General features: G+C 40.1%; 1 protein-coding gene across 1 annotated transcript in view; it reads right to left on the bottom strand.

Moving 5' to 3' along the window:
* The window catches only part of LOC122422664, a 185,318-nt gene that overhangs the window by 130,265 nt on the left and 37,048 nt on the right, over positions 1 to 18,005 (bottom strand). Inside the window, exons 6-11 of the mRNA XM_043439187.1 lie at positions 10,991 to 11,104; positions 8,981 to 9,175; positions 7,678 to 7,831; positions 4,894 to 5,051; positions 2,114 to 2,266; positions 227 to 328 (exon numbers count right to left, since the gene is read on the bottom strand). Of these exons, the coding sequence (XP_043295122.1) occupies positions 227 to 328; positions 2,114 to 2,266; positions 4,894 to 5,051; positions 7,678 to 7,831; positions 8,981 to 9,175; positions 10,991 to 11,104 (876 nt within the window). The remainder of the gene's footprint in view (positions 1 to 226; positions 329 to 2,113; positions 2,267 to 4,893; positions 5,052 to 7,677; positions 7,832 to 8,980; positions 9,176 to 10,990; positions 11,105 to 18,005) is intronic.

Raw genomic sequence — 18,005 nt, 5'->3', positions numbered from 1 at the left:
ATTATGTGACTAAGGCAATATCACACAGAGACTTAGTGTTAAAGCCAACTCTTTTGACAACTGTCACTAATGAAAGCTAACAAGATATAAAATCTGGCAATTAGATTAGACAATTCCAAATAAAGCCTTCATAGTGAATCCATGGCTAACATTTTTTCAAAGTGCAAAGAAATCAATTTTCTGAGACCAGAATTTTATCTACAAGGAAACATGGTTACTTTTTTACCTTCAGAAATTTTGCTTGGAGTTGCATTAATAGATCTATTCTTCTCCGTTCTTTTAGCTTGGTCAAAAGCTTCTTTTGCCCAGGATCATGTTTTGGCTTAATCTAGTGGACAAACATGAACATACAAACTTAAATATAACAGAATGGTTCTCAATAAAAGTTGCAAATAAAGAGAACCAAGGACTTTCTGAAATGGGATCTGGCCTCAGTGCTAGGTAGTTTTCTAGAGCATGTAAAGTCTTGGCAAGGGTCCGTGTGGATTCTCAGATCTGTGGAGGGAGAGGGCAACAGCAGTTCCTGCTGGTACCGGGCCTGAGATGCAGTAGCTCCATCTAGAATGACATGGCACCATTTGCTGGCAGAAGGGACCCTAAATCCATCAGTGTTGGGCACTGCACTAACTTTATGGGGCAAGATAAGTTTGCCCACAAATCTCCTTGTGGCTCCACATGTAAAACTTCACCTTTCATATTAACAAGCTGTATTTCAAAAATTAGTTCTATGGCTGTAAATACTTCAGTGTACTCATAACTTTCAAATTTAGATCTAGCTCTAAGCTCCAGCCTGTTATATCCAACTATCTCCTTGATATTTATACGTGAATGGCAAGTATAAGAATCTAAAACACAAAGTCCGGCTTTCCCTACACCAACCACCTATTTGCTCAAGCCCCAGATTTAGGAATAATCTGTGATTTCTCTGCTTTCCTTCCATCCATCTTTATCACATAAGATGTTTCCTTCATGACACAGTTGATCCTCATTATTCATGGATTTTGGATTTGCCTACTCACTGAAACTTGTCATCCCCAAATCAATACAGAACTCTCCTGGACACTCATGGACACACACAGAATGGTGAAAAGCTCAAGTCGCCCAATCCCACATTCCCAGCTGAGGACAAACAAGGTGACATTTCACCTATTTACTACTTATTTGAGTGTGTACTATAAACAAATGTTCTTTTATGGCCTAATTAGTGCCAGGTTTTTATACTTTTTGTGCTTTTCATTAGTAATTTCACTTTTTAAAATGGCCTCCACAGGGGGCTGAAGAGCTGTCTAGTGTTCCTAAGTGTAGGAAGGCTGTGATGTGTCTTACAGGACAAGTGTTCAAAAAGCTTCATTCAGGTATGAGTTATAGTGCTAGTGGCCATGAGTTTGATGTTAATGAATCAACAACATATATTGAATAAAGTCTCTTCAAATAGAAACACATATAAAACTAGTTATGTATTGATCAATTGATGAACCTAAGCTTTTATTTCCCCTATGAGCAGTGGTTGAGGATTTGTTAATTCAGTGTTCGTGGCAACTTTACAGAACATAACTACCCCCAAACAATGAGAATCAACTGTATTTACCACTATCTCAAATCAACTCACTTAAGCTATTCACTTTTGAATAACTGTGAATTGTGTATCTCCAGCACGAAGGGCCATGTATGACACGCAGAATGCAGTCAGTAAACAGTTTTTGACTAAAAAACTGGATTTACACAACTCAATCATAACTTTGAACGTTCTTTATTCTTGCCAAGTAACCCAGGTCACTAACAACAAGAAAGGAGTTCTGACTCAATAGAGAGGGGCAAAGGAATATGCGAGAACTTCCAGAAAAGGTAGATCAGCCTGGCTAACTTCAACCGACTCAAGGCAGGAAGGAGCTGGGGGATGGTGGTACACAGGCCAGGTTTTCTAAGCCGCCTCTCCTAAGTCAGGCAGGCACCTACCCTTGCTCCTAGGGCACAGTTTGCTGAGGGCATTGAGGAGAGGGGATAATAGGCATCTGACAGAACTGATGCTGCCAGATTGTCTGGCCTCCTTGGAAGACACTTTGTGACATGGCTGACATCATTCACAAGTGTCCGTCACCACAGGGCTCCTTACCTTTATAAAGGAAGTCCAGTTGGCTCTCTTTTTCAAGGCCCTACCAGGTCCAGTCAAGTCCAAATTTTCCACTTTAGCTATCCCAGCATTATAGTCTGGAAACGTTTGCATTCTCTGTTGCTCCATGAAGATGCTTTGAAATTTTTGGGAAACCTAAACAGGATTGAGAAAAGAGAAGCCCAGGGGAAAAAAAACAGTCTCAGACTGGAGGCAATTTCAAGAATAGGTAGACTGCCTTTGAAAGGGTCTTGGAGTCAAACTATTTTATCAAACATGATTCTGTGACAGTAATAGGACTTAAATGTAAATACCTGAGGGGCACATGCATTCAGTCAGCCTATTACTATAATCATGTGTGTGTTACTTGTTCTGAATATCTGCTCCAAAGATTGGAAATAATGTAATATATTTATTTATATATATTTTTAAATGGACCCTCAATGGGCAGTAGACTATCTTTGGGAATACATTCCCTTTTCCTGACCACCTGGTAAATGAGAAAATTTAAGGGTTAGATAAATCCTGCTCCCAGAAGCCTGACCAGGATATTGCTAGAGAGAAGAGTCCAGATGCTGGGACCTGTTAAAACTCCTTATGGTACATCAGTCACGTCCCTCACATCTCAGTTCCAGACTGAGGCTGCCAGTGCTTTCTATGATATACCTGCCTACTGCTAAGACCAGACACTGCGTCCTCCTTCTCGGGCAGACCCAGGCCTCCCGAGCCTATGCAAGTGCCTTCATCAGTGCACCGGCCACCTGCGTCATGACTTTCTCAGTGCAAGGAGAGTTTGTGGAGGGAATCTCAAGAATCTACCCCATGGGGATGGTTGCAAAACAGTGTGAATGCTCTTACCACCACTTAGCTGTACACTCAGAAAAGGTTAAAATGGTAAATCTTATGTATATTTAATTATATATAGAGAGAGAACCTGACACAGTGTTGGCACACACTAGGGCCTGAAAAAAGGTTTCTGGAATGAATAAGTTCAGTGAGTCACAGAGCTAAAGATTCTTCCAGTTAATGCTGATACTTTCCAGGCTGTGCTATCCAATACTATTGTTCCTGGCCATATGTGGCTATTTAACATTTAAATGCAAATTTATAAAAATTAGATAAAATTTAGTTCCTTGTTTACATTACCCAATGTTTCACAGTCACCTGTGACTAGTGGTTACCACATCAGACAGACACAGATCACACCCATCAGTGCACAAAGTTCAGTGAGATGGTGCCAGTCTAAGCTAGAGTGGCAAACTTTTTCTTAAAGGGCCAGATGGTAAATATTTTAGACTTTGCAAACCACATGGTCTCTGTTACAGCTACTCAGTGCTGCAGTTGCAGTGTGAAAGCAGCCATAGACAGTACACAAATGACAGGGCATGGCTGTATGCCAATAACACTTTACTTTAACAAACACTAGGAGGTGGGCTGCAGGCTGTGGTTTGCTGACCTTGCTCTGGGGTTTTGGAAAACCAAAATAAACACTCTTCCTGTTTATAGAAATTCATCCTACACAAAAAAACTTGTTGTGATGTGATTATCTTGGGAGCACAATTAGCACTGTACATAATACTGTTACAAGAAAATCAAAAGTAGAAACTCTATGTGAAGAAGACAAGCTGTTCTTTGGGGAGGAGGCTGCTCTGTGGGAGAGTTCTGCAGCCTCGAGTTCTTTTGTTATCACTGTGTAATAACCTATCTTTATTTATTTGGACTCTTTTTAACACCCTCTTGTTCTGATTCTGGTTTGGGTCTATCATAATACTTGCTGATAATGAATGAGGGTGAGGATACTCCCATAGGAGCACTCTCTGCTGAACATAGTGCTGCTGCTGCTATGAAAAGAAAGACAAAAGCTAAACATCACCACCTTCAAAGAAACCAGAGGACATGTGATACCACTGGTTCCAGTGAGCTTAAAGAGTCCATGTTATATAATAATAGAAATAATCCAAGTAAAATAATGCTGGAACAAATACACATGTGTGTGAAACTTCCAGGTCAAAGTAAATGGTGATAGAGTAAGTAAGTAAGTAAGTGGTTCCTTCTTACACAAAGGGTGTTCAAAAACATACAGGTTTGATCTTTGCCTCTTTTGATTAATCTACTTATTATTTTTACCTAGCAAATACATACATTTACAAATATTATACACCCAGATCTAGAAAAATATCTTTTGTTGAAACTCTGGCTAAAAAGTTTATTATTGTAAATTTGAGGTTCTCTATGTATAATCCTATTTTTTCCCCTTTGAAACAAGTTCTAATATGGCTTTTGATAATATGATTTTTTATTCAAGGAGGTGCAACACCATGAGATAGCAGACTATGACTGTTTGACTTTAAAAATCACTACACAATATACACTGTACTGAATATAAAGCATTTTGCCAACTGAAGAGCTATTGGTAGACTTTCTGAGAATCAAAGGGCTTTAGACACTAGACAACTCCATACTAAAAAAATGCCAAATCTTGGCTATATTTACATCATCTATTATGGACTACAACCTACCATTTTCTTTCTTTTTTTTTTTTTTTAATTTTCTTTAAATTCTGTAGAAAAATAATCCTACAATCCCTCTGGGTTGGATATTCAAGGGTTTTGAAATTCTAACAGAGAGAAAGTTTAACTGCTAGTCTAAATCTCACCTATTACTATTATATTTTATCACTGTAGAAACAATTGTGGCAGTGTGAATATCCAACTTTGTGGCAGATACTAGTATTTTCTTTCATGAACACCTATATTTGCATTAAGAAAGAATCCATGAAGTACCAAGGCAAAAAGTTCTGTCTCCTTAGAAGCGTCCCTCAGCTCTTCCACGTCATATGAGATATGGAAATGGGAGAGCAGCAGCCTCAGCTGAGGTTTCAGTTCTTCTGTTTCTGTTGTGTGTTGGGGCAGAACGAAAGCAGTTTCTGTTCTCATTGGCCCTGAAAATATCCAAAATCAAGAGCATTAACACCAATGAATACCAGTCTCAGAGGGAAAAAGGAGAGTCCTTTGAGAAAACTGAAGTCAGGGCCTCTTCCATGGATGGTGAGGGCCACTCTGCTCCATGCCCAGCCTTCTCTGCCACAGTTTGTAGACTGCACACACTCAGCTAGGCCTATCTGCCAAACTCCTGGTGCTGGTTTTCTGGGGGAGGTAGCCAGGACTCCCCCTTCTTGTAGCCTGCAGGAGAAATCCAACAGACCCTTTGGGGAATGACTTAGTGAGAACAGAACTACCTGTAGTCCTTTGGGGTAGACAAAGAATATGACTTACAAGTTAACAAACAAATCAGGAGAAGCTGAGAACCTTCACCTCCTTTCACCTGGCTTACTCTTACTCATCACTAAGCACCCAGATTGGACTTCCCATTTGATATACCTTCTCTGATTCCCCACAACTGGGTTGGCTGCCTCTCCAGGTGCAACTGGTAAATTCATCACTCAGAGTAAAAACCTGATCAGATTTCTAAGTCATCTGTAACATAAGGTAAGGGTAAGAAGACTATTAAATTGATTCAGATAAGGGAAGTCTTTAAAGATCATGTAAAATAGAAAATGAAGGGACTCTGCTCGATGTTATGTGACAGCCTGGATGGGAGGGGGATTGAGGGGAGAATGGATACATGTATATGTATGGCCAAGTCTCTTCACTGTTCACCTGAAACCATCACAACATTGTTAATTGGCTATACCCCAATACAAAATTTTTTGGTGTTAAAAAAAATAGAAATGAAAAGTTTTCAACCCTGGGGAAAAAAATGAAGGTGACCTTAGCGATCACTTAATCTAAAAGGTTTATTTTGGAGATGAGTAAATTGAGGCCCATGGAGATGAAATGACTTAAACATGTAGGCTCACAGTGAGGCCACAACAGAATAGGCCTAGAGCCCAGTACTCCCAACTTCAAGTTTATTGCTTTTTCCCCCTCTTAATTGTCTAGCTATAAAGATGGAAATGATAATTTCTAAGAGAAGTGTTTGTTATTTTTTTCCACCAGAAAATATTAGACTTGTTAATTAAGAAGATAAAACTTTTGAGAATTCCCTGGCAGTCCAGTGGTTAGGATCTGGTGCTTTCACCACTGGGGCCCAGGTTTGATTCCTGATCAGGGAACTAAGATCCTATAGACTGCATGGCATGGTGCCGGGAGCCAACACACGAGACCCTACCCATGACAAGGCCATGAGGGAGAAAACCTGACAGGCAAGGCGGATCAGGTTTTCAGGGGTTTTGAAAAGGCCAGCTCACGAGATTCCACCCATGACAAGGTCACGAGGAGAAAGCCTGACAGGCAAGGCACATCAGGTTTTCAGGGATTCCGAAAAGCTGCCCCTGGTGCTCACCTTAAAGATGATATCTGTCTTTCTGATGCCTGCCTCAATAGACTACTCCCTAATTTCTGTGACACAGGCAGAAGGCCTTCCCTGATCTCTTCCCAAATAAGAATCAATTTAGAACTTTAATCAATAAGTTTCCCAGGTGGTGGTATTTTATGAGATTATCCATGGTGAAAGGAGTGTTTTAATTTAAACTCCTTTGCTGGTATTTTAGTTTGGCAAATGCATTTATGCCCTTGGTACTAATATGCATGATTGCTTATAATACCCTAATCATAAAATAACATAAAGAACCTGATCATATAAAGGTCCTAAGAGACATAGAGCCCTTTGGGGGGTGAGGAAGCCCTATTAGAAAACACAAGAAAAATTATTCTAAAAGTAGCTATTGGGTTAACATTTGCTTGCTGTGTTTTTGCTCTTAATGTGCTAAGGTTGTGTTATAGAAAACATTGTTAATATAGTTATAGAGCTAGAAAAATAAGAGCTTAGCCCTAGTGTGGTAACAATGAGATGGTTGCTAACTGTCAGCCAGGAGTGCTAGGCAGAGGCTGCCTCACTGAAGCCGCAGAGTCTGTGTGGGTAAACTTCTTAGATAAACACAACTGACAACTTCTGCAGAAGGATTAATTTTTATGTTAACAAGGTTATACTTCTACTCTGTACTGTTGCCCTATGAGACTGCTACCTTTCAGTTAAGGTCACCATAGAAACAGAAAATAGGTTTACATTCACCTGGCTTGCATAAAATGTTAATAGGCCCCAAGGTCAGAAGATAATGTACAAGACCCTCATAAACAAAGAAGTATGCAGAAAACACCCTGGTTTCGTGAAGAACAAGCTGATGTAATGTTAAACTATCTTCCCCTTAGAAATGTACTAATTTAGGGTATAAAAGCCATAGTAAAAAAATAAAGCATTGCCAGACTCTGCCAGACCCTGCAAATACCCCCGTCTGGTCACTCTCTCTCTCTCTCTCCCTCGCAGACTTGGCCCTATCAAGGCTGGTCTCACGTGTCTTCTCTCTCTCTCTCTCGCCGACGCCGTTCATCCTGAGGGTATCCCCTGGATCCTGCCGAGGCTGGACCCCTGTGGCATGGCCAATTTTTTTTTTTTTTAAGATATAATTTTTTGGTACATAGAAAAATTTCAAGCAAGATCAGATTTTGCACACGTGCAAAATCACAATCTTTTCTCCACATTTCCCAAGGGGAAAGAAGACTTCTTACCTGAAACACTGGTATTCATAGAGTCTGGAGATGCAGAACCCTGGATGTCAGGGTCAGTGTCATCAACAGGAACCTTTTCATTTTCCTGACCAACCACAGGGACTTCATCAACAGCTACACTCAGAGCTTTGGAGATGGGTAAATACTGGAGGGCCTTCAGAAGGGGACAACAAAGGGGCCACGTGTCAATTCAGTTCTCAAAGAAGCTTCCAGACTTTGTTTCAGGAGCAACCCTTTGGTTTGTTAAGGGAGGAAGGAGGTGGAGGTGGGCCTTAGTAATCTGCTCAATCATGAGGGGCTAAATCTGGAGTTAGGGACCTTGTGTTGTTACCAATTCTAAGTGACCTTAACATCCAGGCAGGCCTACCTTGATCAATGACCCATAAAGAGCAGGGCATCGTGTGAGGTGCTAGAAATACAAAAATAAGTAAGACATGGACCAAATTCAAAGAGTTCAGAGTTTAGTGGGGGACCAGGACTTAGGAGCAGATCATTACTATGCCATGTAACAGGGGAGAGATGATTCAGAGGTAGACCTCACAGTGACTGATTGGGGAAGGAATGATGTCAGGATGATGGCCAGGAGTCATGGTTGGTGGTATCGCTAAGATGAGGTGCAGTGGAGTAAGAAAAAATTAGGTGGCAAAACAGTAATCTTTCTAAAACAGAATGTGGTCACATCGCTCCTTTCTGATGCCTGTATCTTGCAGTAGGGCCTCTCCTCTGTGACTCTCTTTACTCTGTGATTATACTCATCACATTGTATTTAAGTTAACTATTTGCTTGCCCTTTTTCCTATCATCCTGTGACTCACATTTTGCTGCTGCTGTTCAGTCACCAAGTCGCGTCCCACTCTTTGCGAACCCATGGGTTACAGCATGCCAGGCCTCCCTGTCCCTCACCATCAGCAAAGATTAAATACCCCCACATGGCCCAGGATATGTCCCTGGCATAAGTTAGACCCTCACTAGAGGTTGCTGAATAAAAAAAGTGGATCTACATTAGAGAGCATAAATCCAGAACAAGAGGCTGAAAACAAGAAATCATAGAGTGAATACAAAGTAGTGTAACAGAGACATCTTTGGGAAAGCTAAATGGAGTGATTTCATTACAGCAAGATTCCAAAGAAAAATAGTTTCAAAGGTCTCAAAGAAAAAAGCTAGTGACCCATTATTTTCCTGTCGTTTGTAAGGCAGATGGAATACAGAAACTGACAACCCCAAATTAGGTGACAGGTGTGAAGAAAACAATGTCCTGACCGTCCTGGGGAGGCAATGTGTCACCATATACCTGTTTCACGTACCTGCACATAGTGGTGAATAATCCTGAGTGAGTGTAGGTGACACACTAACCAATTTGTGTAAATAGTCAGGTCTTCCTGTGTCACTAAGTTAGGAGGGTTCTTTTTTCCCATAAGGAAGTTTTCTCGGGCAACAGACAATCGATCAGCTCTCTGAAGAGCGTCGTTGTATTCCTGCATAATGTAGACAACTTGTTTCTGTTTAAGAGAGATACCAAGACAGAAGTTGCTGATTTGCAAGCCTTATTCTTTCTGTCATTTGCTTCCAAGTATAGTGTATTACTGTTTGGGAGCCAAATAAGAAGCTCTTGTAATATTAAAACTCTTCCATATTTTGAATTTGACTGATAAGGACAGCGATCAGTCATATTCTCACAACTTTGAAGGAAAGTGACCCTAGCAAAGAGTCAGTGCATAAGGAAATTTAGTAACTGGAGTTGGCTTCTTAGATTTTTTAGCTATAGCCTATGAAGAAAAATAAATTTTCTATAATATAAAGCCACCCTCAAATCTCATTTTTAAAAACAGTACTGTTATCTTCTGCCACAGGGAGAAATGGCAAGTAAGGGCATCCATTAGTTCCTTTCCTGTCTTTAACCACCACTTAAAACAGTGACAAGATATATTTTTTGTGGAGATGTAAACTGGTGCATATAATGATAATATGAAAACAGTATAGAAATTTCTCAAAAAATTAAAAATAGAACTACCATACTTATAAGAGCCACTATGGAGAAAAGTATGGAGATTCCTTTAAAAATAAGGAATAAAACTACCATATGACCCAGCAATCCCACTACTAGGCATATATCCTGAGAAAACCATAATTGAAAGAGACACATATACCCCAATGTTCACTGCAGCACTATTTACAACAGCCAGGACATGGAAGCAACCTAGATGTGCATCAACAGATGAATGGATAAAGAAGTTGTGGTACATATATACAATGGAATATTGCTCAGCCAATTAAAAAAGGAACAAATTTGAGTCAGTTTAACTGAGGAGGACAAACTTAAAATCTGTTATACGGTGTGAACTAAATCTGAAAGAGAAAAACAAATATTGCATATTAATGCATATATTTATATACGGAATCTAGAAAAATGGTACTGATGAAACTATTTGCAGGGCAGGAATAAAGACAAAAATGTAGAGAATGGATTTGTGGACACAGCGGGGGAAGGAGAAGGTGGGATGAGATATTAGCACTGAAACATACATTGCCATGTTTAAAACAGATAGCAAGTAGGAAGTTGCTGTTATAACACAGGGAACTCAGTCTGGTGCTCTGGGATGACCTAGAGGAGTGAGATGAGGGCCTGGGAGGGAGGCTCCTGAGGGAGGGGATGTATGTATACTTATATCTGATTATTGTTGTATGGCAGAAACCAACACAATATTGTAAAGCAATTATCCTCCAATTAAAAATAAAAATTAAAAAAAACAGAACTACCATATGATCCAGCAATCCCATTTTTGGGTATATATTCAAAGAAAACAAAATCAGTATTTTAAAGCAATATCTATATTTCAACATTCCATTTCAGCATTATTCATAATAGTCAAGATATGAAAACCTAAGGGTCTGTTGATGGATGAATGGATAAAGAAAATGTGGTAAAAATACATATAATGGAATATTATTCAGCCATGAAGAGGAGGGGAATCCTAGTATTTGTAATAACACAAATAAATCTATAGGACATTATGCTATATGGAATAAGCCAGACAGAGAAAAGGACAAATACCCTTTTATGTGGAATCTAAAAAAAAAAAAAAAAAAGTCAAACTCAGAGAAGCAGAGAATAGAACAGTGGTAACCAGGGGCTGGGGCTTAGGGGAAAAGGGGAGATGTTGGCCAAAGGGTACACAGTTTATGTAGCATGAATAAGTCTAGAGATATAATGTACAGGCATGATGACTATACTAAATAATAGCATTGACAAGCTTAATGGCCATTTTGTTTCATTATAGAAAATAGCCCATAGATTCTGTTCATGGGCTTCCTACCTTGTAAAAAGGATAAAGTTGCTCCATGATCTTACTGTGATGGCAAAATCTCTTCCATCTAAGCATGTGTAAATATTTACTCTGGGCCAGCTGGGTAATTCTCTCTGTATAATGCTTTAACAACAACAACAAAAATTAACTAGAATACAATTATAATAGGAAGGAAGGAAGGAAGAGTGTTCTCAGTCGTGACTGACTTTGTGAACCAATGGACTGTAGCCCGCGAGGCTCCTCTGCCCATGGGATTCTCCAGGCAAGAATACTGGAATGGGTTGCCCTTTCCTCCTCCAGGGGATCTTCCCACCCCAGGGACTGAACCCATGTCTCCTGCATTGGCAGGTGGGTTCTTTACCAACTACACCACAGGAAGACTGGATTAAACCTTAAGAACAAAAATAATAGCAAAATAAGTTTGCCTGTTTTGGAAGGCTCTATCGATATTTTCTACATGAAGATCATAAAATTAAGAAACCTGGCTCAATATACCATTCAAATTTAAATAGGTATTTTGTCAGTCCAACAGATTATAATTTCATCTAACAGTTGTTGAAGTTTTAACAGTGACATAAAAGCCTATAAAATTATCTAAAGCTAAGCTTAAAATTTTTTAAAAAACTGAAGTTTATGAATCTAAAGTACAAAAAACATTATGAGATTATAGCTTTTAACCTTAGATCAAGAATTTTACTTATACGTAAGTATAGTCAAATAAGCCAATTCTTAAAAAATTTAATTTCTGATAAAAATGATACTGCTATGATGGAATAAGTAGGATCAGATGCACCCTTCCATCATAAACAATTAGAAAATAGGGCAAATTACACAAGGCAACTGTTTTCTGACATGCAACAACAGGCAATGCAGGACTCTTGTCCTTCAGAGAAAGGAAACAAATGAAATGAGCTCTGGTTTTCTGTCTGAAGAAGGCAGTTTTTGAACCAGAATAGGAAATCAGAGCATGATGGTCTCTCTGAGTTAAGGATAGAGAAATCAAGTTTGGGAAGTTGAGTCAGCTGGAGTTCACAGGGCAGAGTAATGGAGAAGAGAAAGTTATGCAGAAAAAGGGCTCCAGAAACCTACACAGAGATTTCTGAGTTCTTTGCTGGCTATTAAGCACTGCATGCAGAGGGTAGAACTCCCTGAGGCTGTGCAAAGAATAGCAAACTAGGGAATTGTAAACTGGACATTTCTCAGAGTTCAACAGAACTAGGACATGTTCAAGTTTCAATCTGACAGAGTGAAGAGTCCTCACTAAATACCTGGGGCATTCAGCAGAGACACAAAAGGGGTGACAATTTAGTAAGAAGAATAAACTATGTCTGGAGTAAAAGTTACTCTAAACCTGCTCTAGCAAAGCTTCAAGACAAAGCTTTGTAAGTGTGAAACTGATCTATAACTTAATTGCCTGCTAGAATGAAGTATAACATCTTTAAAGGAATATAAAAAAAAAATCAGCATTCAGCAATGTAAAACTGCAATGCCCAGTGTTCAGAAAAATTACTAGACATGCAAATAAGCAGAAAAATATGACCCATAAGAAGGAGAAAAATTAATGAAGAGAAACAGGCCCAGAAATGGCATCGGTGATGAAATTAGCCACCAAAGACGTTAAAAGAGTTTTTATTACTATGCTCAGTATGTTCAAGAATTGAAAGGAAAATGTGAACATAATAGAGAAAAGAAAAATATTTTTAAAAATTAAATAGAACTTTTAGAAATGAAGACTATAATATATGAAATAAAAAAATTCATTGGATAGGATTAACAGCAGATTAGAACTAGACATGGAAAAATGGACTGATTCAAAATTGGGAAAGAAGTATATCAAGGCTGTATATTATCACCCTGCTTACTTAACTTACATGCAGGGTACATCATGCTAAATGCCAGGTGGGATGAATCACAAGCTGGAATCAAGACTGCCAGGAGAAATATCAACAACCTCAGATATGCAGATGATCTTCTGCTTCAGTTAGGTCCCCACCATTTCTGTCCTTTATTGAGCCCATCTTTGCATGAAATGTTCCCTTGGTATCTCTAATTTTTTTGAAGAGATCTCTAGTCTTTCCCGTTCTATTGTTTTCCTCTATTTCTTTGCATTGATTACTGAAGAAGGCTTTCTTATCTCTCCTTGCTATTCTTTGGAACTCTGCATTCAAATAGGTATATCTTTTCTTTTCACCTTTGCTTTTTGCTTCCCTTCTTTTCACAGCTATTTGTAAGACCTCCTCAGACAGCCATTTTTCTTTTTTGCATTTCTTTTCCTTGGGGATGGTCTTGATTCCTGTCTCCTGTACAATGTCACGAACCTGCATCCATAGTTTCTCAGGCACTCTGTCTATCAGATCTAATCCCTTAAATCTATTTCTCACTTCCACTGTATAGTCATAAGGGATTTGATTTAGGTCATACCTGAATGGGGTAGTGGTTTTCTCCACTTTCTTCAATTTCAGTCTGAATTTGGCAATAAGGAGTTCTTGATCTGAGCCAGAGTCAGCTCCCAGTCTTGTTTTTGCTGACTGTATAGAGCTTCTCCTCTTTGGCTGCAAAGAATATAATCAATCTGATTTCAGTGTTGACCATCTGGTGATGTCCACGTGTAGAGTCTTCTCTTGTGTTGTTGGAAGAGGGTGTTTGCTATGACCAGTGCGTTCTCTTGGCAGAACTCTAATAGCCTTTGCCCTGCTTCATTCTGTACTGCCAGGCCAAATTTGCCTGTTAATCCAGGTGTTTCTTGACTTCCTACTTTTGCATTCCAGTCCCCTATAATGAAAAGGACATCTTTTTTGGGTGTTAGTTCTAGAAGGTCTTGTGGGTCTTCATAGAACTGTTCAACTTCAGCTTCTTCAGCATTACTGGTCAGGGCATAGACTTGGATTACTGTGATATTGAATGGTTTGCCTTGGAAACGGCCAGAGATGATTCTGTCATTTTTGAGATTGCATCCAAGTACTGCATTTTGGACTCTTTTGTTGACCATGATGGCTACTCCATTTCCTCTAAGGGATTCCTGCCCACAGTAGTAGATATAATGGTCATCTGAGTTAAATTCATCCATTTCAGTCCATCTTAGTTAGCTGATTCCTAGAATGTCGATGTTCACTCTTGCCATCTCCTATTTGACCACTTCCAATTTGCCTTGATTCATGGATGTAACATTCCAGGTTCCTATGCAATATTGCTCTTTACAGCATCGAACCTTACTTCTATCACCAGTCCCATCCACAACTGGGTGTTGTTTTTACTTTGGCTGCATCCCTTCATTCTTTCTGGAGTTATTTCTCCACTGATCACCAGTAGCATATTGGGCACCTATCGACCTGGGGAGTTCATCTTTCAGTGTCCTCTCTTTTTGCCTTTTCATGCTGTTCATGGGGTTCTCAAGGCAAGAATACTGAAGTGGTTTCCCATTCTCTTCTCCAGAGGGAATAAAAAATTTAAAAAAATAAATAATAAAAATAGAGGAGGAGCCAAGATGGCAGAGGATTAGGACGGGGAGACCACTTTCTCCCCTACAAATTCATCGAAAGAACATTTGAATGCTGAGCAAACTTCACAAAACAACTTCTGATCACTAGCAGAAGATATCAGGTGCCCAGAAAAGCAGCCCATTGTCTTCGAAAGGAGGTAGGACAAAATATAAAAGATAAAAAGAGAGACAAAAGAGCTAGGGATGGAGACCCGTCCCGGGAAGGGAGTCTTAATAGAGGAAGTTTCCAAACACCAGGAAACCCTCTCAGGGCAGGTCTGGGGGAAGTTACGAATCTCGAAGGGCAACCTAACTGGAGGAAAAATAAATAAAACTCACAGATTACATGCCTAAAAGCAACTCCAAGCAAAAAAGTACCCCAGACGCCCACATCTGCCACCAGCAAGTGAGGGCTGAATGGAGAGGAGCAGGCGGCATTGCTTAGGGTAAGGACAGGGCCCGAATGCCCTGAGGGCAATCAGAGGGTACTAACTTGAGATAGCAACTTAAACTGTGGATTAGCAAGAGAGAGAGAGAAAATTAACCTGCCGGCCATTCGCAGAACAAAGGGACTGAGCAACTCCAGAGAAGAGCTAGACAGCGGCGGACCAGCCCATCCCCACCGGAGGCAGGAGAGAGGGGGGAGGGGAAACGGGCAAACTCGGCCCCAGAGACGGCACCCCCTACCAAACTGCAAAAGGCCTCCAGTTTCTAACCAAAGACTTCCTGAGATTCTGGATGGTCTAGATCCACCGGGAGGGTTGCAGCTAGAGGCCAGCTCTCGAGAATAGACACAAGTCGCAGGCACCGGACTGGTGCGTGGAAACTGAGGCTGGGACCGCGGAGGGGAGAAGGCGCACCGCACCTGGGGAGAGTGCGCCCATCAAGCTCCTGGCTGCCTGAGCTGCTCCCACCGGGGAAGGCACAAAACGCAGGCCCACCCGAATCTGCGCTTTTGTGTAGTACCCGAAAACTGGAACTGCACACAACGCAGGAACCGCTCCATATAGAGCAGCTGGGAGCCTGAGCAGTGTAGATGGGGAGAGCACACACCCGTGAGCGGCGGCAAACCCAGTGTGGCCGGAACACTGTGAGTCCTACCCACACACAGCGATATCTGTCTGCAGTGCCCCTCCCTCCCAGCAGGACTGAACTAGCGAACCTAAACAAGAGACCACCTCCGCCCGCCCGTGTCAGGGCGGAAATTAGACACTGAAGAGACCAGCGAACAGAAGCCAAATAAACAAAGGGAACCGCTTCAGGAGGTGCAACAGATTAAAATCCCTGTAGGTAACACCGACTACACCGGAAGGGGCCTATAGATATCGAGAAGTGTAAACTGGAACGAGGAGCTATCTGAAACTGAACCGAACCCACACTGACCGCAACAGCTCCAGAAAAATTCCTAGATATATTTTTACCTTTTTTTTTAATTAAAAAAAATTTTTCTTCTTTTTTCTCTTTTATTTTCTTTTAAAATTCCCTATTATTCCCCCATTACTCCTTAACTTTCATTTTCATTTTCATATATTTTTACTATTTTTTTAATTAGGAAAAAAAATTTTTTTCCTGTTATTTTTTTTTCTCCTATTTTCTTTGAAAGTCCTCTATGATTCCTCTATGACTCCTTAATTTTCAATTGCATTTCACTATAACCTTGCAAAAAAAAAAGGAGAAGCCCTATTTTTAAACACACTTCATATATATTTCTAAAATTTTTTGTGTTTTTGTTTTTAATATTGTATTTTTAAGAGTCTAACCTCTACTCTAGATTTTTAATCTTTGTTTTTCAGTATTTGATATAAATTTTGGACATTTAAGAATCCAATATTCAGTACCCATTTTTACTCAGGAGTGTGTTGATTACTCTCTCCCACTTTTGACTCTCCGTTTTCTATCTCAGAACACCTCTATTTCCTCCTTTCCCCTTCTCTTCCCAATCCAATTCTGTGAATCTCTGTGGGTGTCTGGGCTACAGAGAACACTTTGGGAACAGAGAACTGCGTAGATCTGTTTCTCTCCTCTTGAGTCCCCCTTTTTCTCCTCCTGCTCATCTCTATCTCCCTCCTCCCTCTCCTCTTCTTCATGTAACTCTGTGGACCTCTCTGGATGTCCCTCACGGTGGAGAATCTTTTCACCATTAACCTAGAAGTTTTATTATCAGTGCTGGAGAAGTCTTGAGACTACTGGATGAATAGAACTGAAATCCAGAGGCAGGAGACTTAAGCCCAAAACCTGAGAACACCAGAAAACTCCTGACTACACGGAACATTAAGTAAAAAGAGACCATCCAAAAGCCTCCATACCTACACTGAAACCAACCACCACCCAAGAGCCAATAAGTTCCAGAGCAAGACATACCACACAAATTCCCCAGCAACGCAAGAACATAGCCCTGAGCGTCAACATACAGGCTGCCCAAAGTCACACCTAACACAGAGACCCATCTCGAAACTCATTACTGGACACTCCATTGCACTCCAGAGAGAAAAAATCCAGTTCCATGCACCAGAACACCGATGCAAGCTTCCCTAACCAGGAAACCTTGACAAGCCAATTGTCCAACCCCACCCACTGGGTGAAACCTCCACAATAAAAAGGAACCACAGACCACCAGAATACAGAAAGCCCACTCCAGACACAGCAATCTAAACAAGATGAAAAGGCAGAGAAATACCCAACAGGTAAATGAACATGAAAAATGCCCACCAAGTCAAACAAAAGAGGAGGAGATACGGAATCTACCTAAAAAAGAATTTAGAATAATGATAATAAAAATGATCCAAAATATTGAAAACAAAATGGAGTTACAGATAAATAGCCTGGAGACAAAGATTGAGAAGATGCAAGAAATGTTTAATAAGGACCTAGAAGAAATAAAAAAGAGTCAATTAAAAATGAATAACTGCAATTAATGGAGATCAAAAACACTCTGGAGGAGTCAATTAAAAATGAATAATGCAATTAATGAGATCAAAAACACTCTGGAGGGAACCAAGAGTAGAATAATGGAGACAGAAGATAGGATAAGTGAGGTAGAAGATAAATGGTGGAAATAAATGAAGCAGAGAGGAAAAAAGAAAAAGATATCAAAAAAAAAAAAAAATTGAGGACAAACCTCAGGACCTCTGGGTCAATCGTGAAACACTAAGCCCAACATTCGAATCATAGGAGTTCCAGAAGAAGAAGACAAAAAGAAAGGCCATGAGAAAAATACTCGAGGAGATAATAGCTGAAAACTTCCCTAAAATGGGGAAGGAAATAGCCACCCAAGTCCAAGAAACCCAGAGAGTCCCAAACAGGATAAACCCAAGGTGAAACACCCCAAGACACATATTAATCAAATTAACAAAGATCAAACACAAAAACAAATATTAAAAGCAACAAGGGAGAAACAACAAATAACACACAAAGGGATTCCCATAAGGATAACAGCTGATCGATCAATAGAAACCCTCCAGGCCAGAAGGGAATGGCAGGACATACTTAAGGTAATGAAAGAGAATAACCTACAACCTAGATTACTGTACCCAGCAAGGATCTCAT

The sequence above is a fragment of the Cervus canadensis genome, chromosome 20 (assembly GCF_019320065.1).
Source record: "Cervus canadensis isolate Bull #8, Minnesota chromosome 20, ASM1932006v1, whole genome shotgun sequence".
In the NCBI taxonomy this organism is placed as follows: Eukaryota; Metazoa; Chordata; class Mammalia; order Artiodactyla; family Cervidae; genus Cervus; species Cervus canadensis.
The sequence above is the reverse complement of the archived record's forward strand: the minus strand, read 5'-3'. Positions and strand labels throughout refer to the sequence as shown.